At 39.9% G+C, this 12,887-nt stretch overlaps 2 protein-coding genes across 6 annotated transcripts; both read right to left on the bottom strand.

Annotated features, from left to right (window-relative positions):
• Positions 1–5,204: 5,204 nt before the first annotated feature.
• On the bottom strand, positions 5,205–10,380 carry LOC133394083 (uncharacterized). Of its 3 annotated transcripts, none has more exons than XM_061662741.1 (4): positions 10,048–10,380; positions 8,065–8,321; positions 7,963–7,984; positions 5,205–6,522 (listed from the first exon to the last, which is right to left on the bottom strand). In XM_061662741.1, exons 2-4 carry the CDS (start codon positions 8,230–8,232, stop codon positions 6,356–6,358), a joined length of 357 nt encoding a protein of 118 aa, XP_061518725.1. In that variant the 5' UTR covers positions 8,233–8,321; positions 10,048–10,380; the 3' UTR covers positions 5,205–6,355. The 3 variants fall into 3 exon arrangements, with proteins under 3 accessions (XP_061518725.1, XP_061518724.1, XP_061518723.1); XM_061662740.1 differs by having other exon boundaries at positions 9,598–10,378; XM_061662739.1 differs by having other exon boundaries at positions 10,041–10,377.
• Positions 6,654–7,956, bottom strand: LOC1275228 (general odorant-binding protein lush). 3 transcript variants are annotated; one of them, XM_314462.5, is made up of 5 exons: positions 7,555–7,956; positions 7,406–7,481; positions 7,206–7,300; positions 7,025–7,139; positions 6,654–6,947 (listed from the first exon to the last, which is right to left on the bottom strand). In XM_314462.5, the coding sequence occupies exons 1-5, from the start codon at positions 7,630–7,632 to the stop codon at positions 6,859–6,861; spliced, it is 453 nt and encodes a 150-aa protein (XP_314462.2). In that variant the 5' UTR covers positions 7,633–7,956; the 3' UTR covers positions 6,654–6,858. The 3 variants fall into 3 exon arrangements, with proteins under 3 accessions (XP_314462.2, XP_061518721.1, XP_061518720.1); XM_061662737.1 differs by having other exon boundaries at positions 7,025–7,300; XM_061662736.1 differs by having other exon boundaries at positions 6,654–7,139.
• Positions 10,381–12,887: the final 2,507 nt, after the last annotated feature.

Genomic DNA, 12,887 nt, shown 5'->3' with positions numbered 1-12,887 from the left:
CGATGCATAACTTCAATGCGAAACCATACAACAGTACATAGGAAATGAGAAAGCTCTCCTCCAAGCGATGAAGCTCAACTTGTTATGAACTGTGTTCCTTGCACTTTACTTAAACACTTATTACTTTATTCACACATATTAAAACATACATAATAAATACTGATGAAACGGACAACACTTTAAAACGTAGGCCGCGCGCCAGCCGCACCGAGCGCCCCTGCCGAGAGCTCCTCCTCGATCGGCTCGCTAACACACTCTGCTCGGCGCTCGGCACACACTAAGCCTTGCGCGCTTAGTGTGTGCGACAGTGTGCGTGTACACACTGTCGTCCCCCTGGACGTTAACCGGTGGCAGCGCAACTGCCACGGCAAGTCCAGGGGTCGGCACGCACGGCTGCCCACAACACAACTGGTTGGGGTAATCCCATCAACAGAGAGTGCCACCAGCTTTTTTGTTATTTTTAGAATGCATGAGTCGTTTGCCGTCTGCTAAACGAAGTCTTTCTATATTTCGTTTAGGTAGAGAACTTGAGTCGTTTAGAAGCCGTTTAGTGAGAGAACAGAGAGTACAGAGGAAATGAGAAAGCTCTCCTCCAAGTGAGGAAGCTCCACTGGTTGGGTATCCCACCAACAGATGGCGCCACCAGCTTTTTTTTTTTGCTATTTTTAGAATGCATGAGTCGTTTCCCGTCTGCTAAACGAAGTATTTCTATATTCCGTTTAGGTTGAGAGCTTGAGTCGTTTTGAACCCGTTTAGTGGTCGTTTAGTGGATTTGAGGCACTTGGGAAGTTCTTTTTCTCGGGGCTCTACGCGATCGCTTAGGGCTACTGCAGTGCTCCATTGGATACGATTTTATCGTGCGTGCTGTCATTTGATTTTTGCTGGATTATTTTAATTCATTTGAATATTTGGCTGAGTTTTATAGATCAATGATTTAAAAAAATAGATTTTTCCTTCAAACCCTAAATATGCATGTCGGTATTTCTGGTCACTCTGCCCACAGGGCAAGGCGAGCTTTCTTTCGGTCATCCTTCAAAACCCTCGCTCGAAACGTCAAAAAACCGTCACAAGTACAGTAGGGGAGTCGATTATCCGGGGACGGATTAACCGGCGGGCGGCTTAACCGTGTGCATGAGTTTGACAGTTGGCCAATCGTGGCAAATATTTTATGCGATGGTCTGATTTGCAAAAACATTTGTTGCGGAGCGGGCTAGAGTCTACCCACCCAAATAACCAAGATACCGAAAACGCCACCAATGTCATGTACTAAAAATCCAGTTGCATCGAACAAAGCCAAAAAAAACTGTCAGTTTGGTGGGTTAAACCACACATCTACAGAAGCGGCCACTTCAATGTTTGTTAAAGTCAGTTTTTTTATGCTCGGATAATTCATTTACTCAACATGTATCACCCCAAAATGTGTTTAATTGCGCAAAGGAAACTATAAAACTTGTGTGTTTAAGTTCATTTGTAGTGAAACATATTTGTGGATGCCTGTGTTTGTTTACTTGCAAATGGACTGTTTCATTTCGCTGGTCAGTGCACAGTTTATTTATTAATAATATTGCCGAAGTTATGCTGTGATGTCAGTGAATGAGTTAAAGTAATCGATGTGTTAAAATCATGTTCAGCATATTGATCTTAGCCCGCACTTGATCCATCTTTTTCTCATCAACATGTTTGGAAAAAGTGGGCCAAGAGTGGGCAAGGTCAATACATCTTATTAGATCTGACAGCTCCGATTGTTCTAAAATTTGGTGGATTAACGACTGAATCGACCACCACTAGCCCACGTGGGTTTGAAGTGGCTTTACAGTGGGTTAAGGCCAATTTGGTTATTTGGGCAAGTGCCACAAATCCACTAAATGACCACTAAACGGGTTCTAAACGACTCAAGCTCTCAACCTAAACGGAATATAGAAATACTTCGTTTAGCAGACGGGAAACGACTCATGCATTCTAAAAATAGCCAAAAAGCTGGTGGCGCCATCTGTCTGTGGGATACCTAACCAGTGGAGCTTCCTCGCTTGGATGAGAGCTTTCTCATTTCCTCTGTACCCAAATAGCCAGCTCGAACTCCATACCTGATTTGGGGCTGTTTAACGAAAAATCGTTCCGATGTCGTACTTTGTGGCTGATTAAGAGATAAGAAGTACTTTGCGGAACTACGGCGCTTTTTAACAATCACTCGGTACTCTTTGGAACTTTGCGGCTGATTAGCACTATGTGTAGGGTTCATGAGGGAACTTTAAGGCTTGTTAAGAACGTGCACCGAACTTGGTGGAACTTCATAGCTTTTTAATGCATGACATTGGTACAAGGTGGGTTTTGTCAATGTGTCAAAGACAGACGCCGCCAACCACCTCATTGCTGCTGTACAAGTTAGATTAGTTTCTTGAAGAAGGGATTGTCAGGGAAGTGATTGTGATTGTACAATAAATTGTGATACATTTCGTGTACAGTCTGTTCCCGAGTTACACGGTTCTCGACTTACGCGGATTCAGAGATACGCGGTTTTCCAAGTTTGACAGATTAAATGTCAAATCAGTACAATTTGCTTGAAGTTCGGTATAAATTGCATTTTTGCTAACAAATTGAAACCGCTTAAAAGCCAGAAATATTAAAATTTTCTGCACGAATCATATCAAATAAATGATAAAGTGTATAAAAGTATTAATTTAAATTAAAAACTTCGAGTAATCAATAGTATTTTAGTCAAAAAACATGAAATTCGACTTACGCAGATATTCGAGTTACGCGGATTCGTCGGGAACGCAGAAACCGCGTAACTCGGGAACAGACTGTAATTTATGAATACAGGCGGTCCCCGAGATACACGGTACCTCTTTTACGCGGATTCGGAGATACGCGGTTTTCAAAATTTGACAGTTCTTGGAGCAAATTGTACTGATTTGACACATCCATTGTGAAATACCAAATAATTTCCGTGTTGATCGAATGTAAAATACCATTTAAAAAGGTTTAAAACTGTTCAATTCATTAGAAACATATCAAATAATTAATTTGGTGGCTAAAACCACCCCCTACTTGTAAAATTGCACGGAAATTAGAGATATTTTGGCTGGAAATCACGAGATTCGACTTACGCGGAAATTCGAGATACGCGGTATTTTGCGGCCGTTTTCGGTCCCCAATAACCGTGTATCTCGGGGACCGCCTGTATTAGGAATTTAAAAATAAACACATGTGCACAAACAAAACAAATCCTGTTGTTTATTTCATCGGTGACGCTTGCTTGAATATAAAACATAAAAAAATAATCCATGACACCTTAGCATAAGGAAGCTGCTTAGGCGCTATTAAGAAGGACCACCTGGAACTTTGATGCTGTTTAACTACTGCAAAAGGCGAATTAGAGCAGCGATCTTCAGCGTGCCAAAATGAGCTGCTTAAGCAATTCCCCAAATAGCCAGCTCGAACTCCATAGCTGATTTAAGGCTGTTTAACGAAAAATCGTTCCGATGTCGAACTTTGTGGGTGATTAAGAGATGAAACGGCACTTGGTGGAACCATGTGTTGTGGATAGCAATTGTTTAATGCCCTTAATAAGAATAAAATAAAAAAAAAATGAGTAGGGTAGCTTTACCAGCTTATGACAGGGCAACGTAAAATCATGCAAAAACGCGTTACCAATTGTATTAACACTTGTTTTTAAATTAGAGATATTCTTATTTGTTATTCATATACCAAGTTTCACATCATTCCACTGCGTATTTTTCAAAATGTGAAACAAAATGTGCAGTTTCGGCAGATTTGCTGTCAGGCAATAGTTCGGTAAGTTTCGTTATTGAGAGAACAAGAACAGTAAGAGAATCAGAAAAGTGTGGTTTTTATGAAAGATTCTATACTTGCAGAATTTATTCTAGCTTAATTGGAATTTTAAAATAACAAAAAAAAAAAAAAAATGCTGCAGAAAATAGGTACGCGGTAAATGTTGATTTTTGACGGATCAATGCTGTGGGCTCCTGCCGAAACTAACCGAAACAATAACACACTTTTGATTTTGCTGAGTACAGTCTGTTCCCGAGTTACGCGGTTTCTGCGTTCCCAAGGAATCCGCGTAACTCGAATATCTGCGTAAGTAGAATTTCACGTTTTTTTACTAAAATTCTATTGATTACTCCGAGTTTTTGATTTAATGTAGTACTTTTATACACTTTATCATTTATTTGTTATGATTCGTGCAGAAAATTCTAATATTTCTGGCTCTTAAGCGGTTTCAATTTGTTAGCAAAAATGCAATTTATACCGATCTTGAAGCAAATTGTATTGATTTGACATTTAATCTGTCAAATTTAGAAAACCGCGTATCTCCGAATCCGCATAAGTCGAGAACCGTGTAACTCGGGAACAGACTGTATTCATTTTAAACTTGATCAGAACACTACAAGGCGTATGTCGATACATAATACGAAATTTTTTGTATCAAATATCATAAATTTAACTATAAATAATTCACTAACTTCAGAGCAAAATAATCATTTCTGAGCCAGTCAGAACCGTACTCTATAGCCGTCAGACTATCTCTTTTCTTCAATGCCTACTTTATTTGTAACTCACATTAAAGAGACTTTAAAAACTGCATTATAACCAAAATGGGCAAAATAAATTTAATAATAAAAGGTGGTTTTCAACACCGAAACCAAGTGGTAACTGAGAGAGTGAAACTGTTTTAAATATTCTTATCTACCTATTTGCTTTGATTAAACCATTTTCCGACCCGAATTCGCGTTGCCGAATATAGGAGCATAACCTACCGAAAATAGGAACAAAAGTAGTGATTGCATTTTCACGAATATCTCTAAAAACTACATTTAAAACAGAAAATAAAAAATAGTATATCATAATACAATAGTTAATATAATATCACTTTCATGAAAGCTAATAATAATTGTAAGTGTAACTGCTGCAAACTGCTGCACTAGCCTGTCCAATACACAATACAATACCTGGGTTTGGGGTGGGGTTGGCTTTAAGTTACTTTATATGATCACCCATAGCAGGTTAGTAAGTCCTACGGGGACGATCCATTCGGGGCTTGAACCCTTAACCGGCATGTTGTTGAGGCATGCTAGATGACGACTGTAACACGAGACCAGCCGGGATTACTTACGGTGGGTTGTTGATATTCAGCTGTTGTTCGGAATTGAGTTTTATAAACGCTTATTATTTATTATCCAATATATGTTTTATACAGATTTTATTACTGTTGCACTACACATACATGATTCTACAAGATACGAACTGGAATCTCTAAAACTTTGTTTCAGTAAATGTTCAATAACACTGTACTTCAACTAAAATGCTAGAAAGATTTTGTTGAGAATTTTGTTCAACCGTTTCTCTACGAAGGTTTTTTTATTGGCTGTAAAATATTGCTCATAATTTTGATTGTCCCTCAAGTCTAATGAAACAACGAAATAGACAAATGGTTTACGATACATTCGAACAATTGTTGGTTTTTTTAACGCATTTGAATTTTTGAATTGCTATTACAAACCATGTGAATAAATCATCAAGTTCCTTTGTAAAATTATGGCATATTTTTAATTAAAAATTGCCTTTAAGGATCAAACTTGCTACCGTATTTATTGTTTGAATCTTTAATGTGCGTGTTTTTCCGGTTTCTGCAAAAATAATTTTTTAGTTTTAGATTTATGGATAATGCTGCATTGCTAGGGAGCACAGGATTGGGAAGATACTTTCAAAACATTATTGGATTTCGAACTAATACCGTTATTGCGATCACTGTTGATTTAATTTTCTATGGTTTGTTACATTGCATGCTTTCAATATAATGTACCTCGTTGAAGAAGACGCTTTGTTGTTGAAACCTTTAAATAGAAAATCTGTATAGAGTACATGATGTTTCTGAAAATTGTTTCAAGGCCGGAGATTCTTTGGTGGGGAATGTGATGCGCTTTGGTGGGATTGAAGCTTCATGTATACATTTTGATTCGCTCTAATAAACCACATCAAAAAGGATATGGCGATGGTTTTGTAAATGGTATTGTAGTATACACAATTTATGAATACAATCAGAATATATTTAACAGTCACCTGGTTCAATTCGAGCATTGAATACGGTCACATGAATATTGAGTTTGTGTGTGGTTGGAAAAATAGAAGTGTAAAAAAAAGCTCGATAAACAGTCAGTGTAACTCGATTTAGGACCAACATTTCCCATTGCTACGAATAGTCTGCCTATTTTGATGATAAAACATACGACAACACATCCATACCGACGTACTGGGTCGGTAACTCGTTATTGTTTGCTGTTTGTAGTTACATATAGTACCAGTGGGATGACAGCTTGAAGATAGTACCAGTTGTTTAGTTTTTCGAAGTAGATCCAACGTTAGCCGGTGCTGTAGCTGGCCGCTGCCCTGGTATAGTGGCGGAGTTTGTGCAGTTACAAATAGCTTCAAAGATTCGTAAAACAATCCCCCTAGTGCGTGTCACCATTCTGTGTTGCTTTATGCCGCTGAGAAGTTTGTTTCCTACGAAAGAAAACGAATGAATTGGATTGTAATAATAGAGGTTAATCGTCGGTAATAAAATTTACATCACTGGACAACAATTTTTGAATCAATATAGGAAAATGTTAAAGAACGATTTCAAAACAACATCATTCTTAATGAATAAAGCTTTATTGTTTAATCTACTACCTATAAAGTAATTCCAAACCGTGATTGGTGCACAAACTAAACACACAAACAGTAAACATCTTCATCGAAACATTCTCTAATAAGGGAAGGATACGGATAGTTTCAACAGTAGATAGCACTCATTATATATTCCTTTGGGCGCAGATCATCAATTATCGGGTTCATTAATCATGGGAACATGAAGGTGTCGGGGGTAAAATCGGCGGCACATTTAGCTGAAAAGTAAGCCTTATCGCACGGGTCCTTGTATGAGGTTTCTGAAAAGAGGATCCGCAAAATATGTAAAGCACCACTGTTCGAGAAAGAAGAGATAGAAATACTACATCGTACATACGTGTGTCTTTACAATGGGTTAACGCTTCCTTTGCCATAGTCTTCATTTCGGGCGGTAGCATCGCTTCGATTTGAGCCATCGTTTTCGAAAAGCTGATTTCACCCTTCTTCGTCATCTGGCGGAAGAATGGAAACCATACCATATTGTTACTGTTGGAGCTAATATTCGCGAGCATACTCACAGTTCCTGCCATTTGTGCAATACACATAGCATAACACTTGAGCTCTTTATCTGGGTTGGCAGGAAAAATCGATTTCCTTAAACCGTGTAGCTCCGCTACCGGAAAATAAACGCAAAACATCATAAAAAAATATTGACAAAAAGACGAGATTAGAACAGAATGTATGAGACCACAAAATATATTGTGCAAAAAACACATACCTTCCTCAACTTTGAATTTTGGAGCACACGCTTGCCGCATCATATCCATCGAGTTGGTTAGCTGTTTCATGGTCATCTGAATAAGACAAAATGCTTATAATAAATGGCTCCTATTTTACAGCAGCAGTACCAACTGTGAAAATACTTACTGCTCCATCAATATGTTCGATTAAACACTGTACGCAAAATAACACCACTAAAGACGATACCAGCACCGATACGCTCATGCTACAAAACACATTGCACTAGAAGCCAACACTAACCAGCAGTGTCTATCGGACATGGTTCGGATGCGAAGACTTCGACAAACTGTTAAGATTTTCCATTTATATGCACTTTAACGCACTGTTTCACTTTGGCAGGAGGAAATGAACGCGTGGAGTAATAATTGTACCCTGTCATAGCTAACAATCAATGAACATTGTCGAGGTTTAGATCGGCTAGTAATTGTGCTTAGGCTTACGAGTGTCATAATTGTGCACCACGAATACAGACACGATCAAATTAACGCTTCGGTTTGCGTTTATGAACGATGCGCAAACTAATGCATTACTCACCATTTTTAGGTCGCTCTTCATCCTGTATCAGCGTAAAAGAAAAAAAAACAAAACATCATCGTTAGTTAAATTAAATACTGAAAGTGCGATATCAAACGTTACCAATTTGCTTTGCAGTTTCACTTCCGCATTCCTCTGCGCCTCTTCCAGCACACTGTCAAGGAAAAGGTTAAGCTCGTTCATTTTGTTCGCATCTTGCTTGAACTCTGCTATTTTCGTGTCGATATCATCGTGACAGTGCTGAACATCCAGATTCATTTCCACGCGCATTTTGACGTAGTTAGATGGCAGGTAATAGCTGCTCTCCGGTGTTTTTAGTGAAGATGAATGAACCAGCCCCCTGATGACTCTAGTACAGACTGTACAGGCGTTGGGAGTGGAAGCAGACGAGAACAATAGCTTAAAAGCATTATCTCATGTGTTCAACAAGTGGGTAATTTTAGAATGCATTCATCAATAACACATCGTTACATTTACTACTAGTGTTTCCATTTCGTATTGGTATTACAGAGAATAAACGATTTTTTCTGTCTTTTTAAGAAATTTCATAGTACTTAGTATTAATATTAAGTACTTTGCTTTAGTTTATTTAAATCAATACTCATTTATTGAGTTATTACTGTATTATAATTATAAAAATAATTGTTTATTTATTACTCTTTTTAAGGAATTCATTAAATATTGAAAGACAAATTAAGCAATATGGTCGAAGACGTTCCTTCTAAATAAAAAAATAGAGACAAATGATTTACTATGTTTTCAAGGCAGCCTTATATTCAGTTTATCTTTTCATAAAATTTCGTTACTTATCGTTTCCATCTTTTTAATCCTCAATTTTCTAATTGCTTTGTATAATCATACGGTGTCCAAAGAAATAAGTATCTTATTAGCTTCAGTTAACAAAACTTTTTAATTTCAAATAGCAACAATTGACTACAATATAGTTATCTGTTGATCCTTTAATTTAATTTGAGCAAAATTCTCGAGGTATATAAAACAACTAAATAAATAGCATCTGAAATGTACACCAAAAATATCAGAGCCATGTTTAAGATAAGTTTGAAGAAAGAGAAAATTGTATGGATACCAAATTGAACGACACCTGAGTTACATGTCCGCTCATAGCATGCACACATTTGGAAATGTCCTTGACCTAGGGTAGTCTTTTGCATTGAAAGCACGCATTCATGTTTTGCTCAAAACTTTTGCTCGCTTGACCGACTGTTGGAACGCGCCGTAGCTCGAACCAGGCACGAGGGAGAAATTATCTCATCTCGCTAGAAACCACCCGAAGGCTGGAGGGTGTTGCATGGACCGGTTTCATTATCGCACACCTACCCCAACTGGCGGGAACGGACCGTCAGTTCAGTTCGCCAGCTGGCCGTATTCATCAGATGGGCTTTTGAGCTGAATACCTGCAAGCGCTCGGGTAATCAGGTAGATAGCAACCGTGCATTTGTTTTGGTTGCTAGCTCTACACGTGCCTTCCTTCTCTGATCCATTCCCACGGAACTACTTTCGCCGTCTCGCTCCGGTCGGCCGTGCATGCACACACTCAGCTCGTTAAACAACCGACGTGAGTAACAAATGCATCCGTACTACACATGTATACTCTCCTCGCTTTTTTATACTCACACGACCTGCCAGTACGTTTTTGGTCAATAATACCTCTGCCCCGTTTGGCGCGACTCAACTCGTGGTGCCGTGAGTACGATGCACTTGATGCGCCCGTAGCGCAATACGAATTGCAGCAACAGCGTGTGAGAAACGGGTTGTGCACAACGGGGCAACCCTGTTGTTGTACCGCAAGTGCGTCCGATTAACATCCACCACTCTTAACTCTCCTGGGCTTGCTTATCTCTGCTATCGTTGGTAAATTGCTTTTCTCTTGTCACATCGCACGAACGAAGAGGAGGAACACAGAGTATCGTTAAGAGGTTCGTGCGAGCTACGTACTAATTTTGTACTCAAACATCCCTTATATTGTGTAAGCTATTTTTGGTCCAATACTCATACTCATTAAATTACAAAAATCAATTTTCTTATCTGATTGAATCAGCGCGTGTCAGCGCTCTCACCTCTCACCGCACAAATCTGAATCGGCAGGATTGCAGGAAACCTCTACCTAGGCTCATTCACTTCGTATCCCTTGATGCCCTAGGTTTCACCCCGTGGTACACTTTGCAGCTTTGTTACGGTGTATCCTTACGCAAAAGCGAATAAAACTGTTGCCTCGGTGTGATTGATTAAAACGCGTTGAACTAATCACACTACTGGATAAACAATAAATTTTCTAATAAAATACTCTAAATGCTATGTGCACAAACTAGACACGCTACAGACTATCCGCAGACGAATATTCTGACCGACTAGCTGTGCTACATTTATCGCATAACCAGAACATGAAACGCTCAATTGCCACTAAATACAGATTTTCTCTCGCTCCCATATCCGAGAAGGCGCTGCTCGCCACAGCAAAACACGCTCTCGTACACGCGTTCTCTTGCTGAATAGTGGGAGAAACGTCGCTGGAGAACGAAAACACGGTTGATTCCAGTCACCAAAGCAGTGGACCAGCTTTTCCACAGGTTTGAAGGACGATTGGGGTAAACACGATAAACATAAAAGCTTATTTTTTGTTCAAAAATTCAGGATGCCTGTTCAGGGTCGCGAGGGGAAGCTTTTGTAGTATATGAAAGCTTCACTTGCGCATGACACTGCTACGCAACGATTCGGAAAGCATTACCACTGCGTTGCAGTTCAGGAAAGCGTTATCACTGTGTTGCACTGTTGGATTTTTCTATATTCTCTATATTATTATACGAGTATTAGTATATGAATAGAAGGAAAATAAATTATCCGGTAGATAAAATTACTATTTTCATGACCTTTTATGAGTTATCAAACGTACAGTTCTCATTCAGATCTTTCCCCCGTTACAAGGAGTTGCTATCGGGTTAGGCAATTGAAATTATTCGAACAAACCTAAATAATGACAACATGAAAGGGTTGCTAAGAACATTTATATAATGCATACACTTTGAAATGGAAATTCAATATTTTTTTATTTATTCAACTTTTTTGACTAAACTCACGAGCTAATCAAGATTGAAATTTAATCACTAAATCATTGGTGTTAAACCTCTCTACGAATACCATCGCAACTTCTTGAAACATCTATAAAATTGCTGCGATTTTAGACATAGAATTTATGAACTCTCTTACATTTGCAAGTTTTTCCTAGCCATTTTCTTTGTATTACAGGGTTTTCGAGGATTATATAGACATGATCAGCGAGTTGTAGATTCGTTCAGGCATACAATAGACTCTTTCAGCGAGATATATAATTGTTCGGAAGTAGGCGTTGACATGTTCAGCGATTCTGTAGAGCTGTCACTTTCGTACCTCTTGGACTGCAACTTGCATCATTCTTATCAGGAGGTAAGAATGAGGTTTCACGTTCAGCAGATGCATTTCGACGGTAAGCCTCTCTAGCCGCATCTTGAAGAGCTCAGCCGCCAGTCCATCACTGCCAACAGACTTATATCTCTTAAGCTACTTGATGGCAATGGTAATCTCATCCTGAAGGATTCCAAGCATGCATGATTGATTCTTTCATCATAGTAGTCATATAAATGTTCAATAAAGGTTTAGTTCGCTTTCATCACTAGAAGAGAATAGTCCACATTTACTGCGTTACAACACATCCAACGATGGCGGAGCACCTCGTCGTCTGCATAATTGCTGCCGCTGGTGTTGCTGCTGTGCTGCTGTTATGGTGGTTGCCGTGTTCTGCCACTTGTGTCAGCTTCTTCTACCTCTGCTCCATTCGGATGTTCTACGTAGTAGCACTTCCACCTTTCGATCACCTTCCGCTCATAAGTCAGGAGATTTCCTTCCGTATCCCGGCACATTGCGGTTTTAGCAGCATACCCGCTCCGTGCCTCCTTCAATCTCCTGTAGAACAAGCGGGTGTCCCCCGACTGGGCTAGCTACTCCAGCAGCTGTTCGTCTGACTCTTCAAAACGGCACAGTTTGGCCCGGAAGAGCAGGGTTTGCTGTTTCCTCAGTCGTTTGTAGTTCTGCACGTTCTGAAGGGTTTCAGGTCGTAGCATGCGGACGCGTGCTGCATTCTTCTCGGATATTGCTCGCCTGCACTCTTCGTCGAACCATTCCTTTTTCTATCTACGTAGTAAGCGATCGATCTTGTGTTTGGCTGTAGTGCTAATAGCTTGTTCCACCATACGTTAGTGTTCTGTGAGGGGCATCGCGGCGATGTTGTTGTCGGCTGGAAGCGCTTCCCCGAGCACACATCAGCGACGTACTCCTCAGCACACATCAGCACACTTCAACCGGTCCAGGTTGCGCCTTGGGGTGGGCTGACTCCGTTGGTTGTTAGCTACGGAGAGTTTCTGGCGTAGCTTTATCATGACCAGGAAATGGTACGAGTCGACTTTTGCGACGACCACCAAACGACTCAAGCTCTTTGCTTAAACGGAATATAGAAAGACTTCATTTAGCAGACGGTGAACGACTGATGCATTCTAAAAATAGCAAAAAACTGGTTGCGCCATCTGTTGGTGGGATTCCCAACCGGGCGCTTTCTTTGCTTTGAGAGCTTTCCCAAGCGCCACAGATTAAGCTTAAACGCTTAATCGTGGTGGGTATCTCTTCGGAATTGCGAGCGAGATTGTAGGCGAGGCAGATACCCGAGAACTGAACTGTTCTACTGTTAAACAAGGTTACCGCGGCCGAGGAAACCTCGCGTTGTGTATTTTCGGCCTTACAGGATTTTCCGAGGAGAACCCAAGACTGCGGGACACTTCCCAAGTGCCACAAATCCACTAAACGACCACTAAACGGGTTCTAAACGACTCAAGCTCTCTACCTAAACGGAATATAGAAAGACTTCGTTTAGCAGACGG

This window comes from Anopheles gambiae, chromosome 3 (assembly GCF_943734735.2).
Source record: "Anopheles gambiae chromosome 3, idAnoGambNW_F1_1, whole genome shotgun sequence".
In the NCBI taxonomy this organism is placed as follows: domain Eukaryota; kingdom Metazoa; phylum Arthropoda; class Insecta; order Diptera; family Culicidae; genus Anopheles; species Anopheles gambiae.
This window is presented reverse-complemented; position numbering and strand designations above follow the sequence as displayed.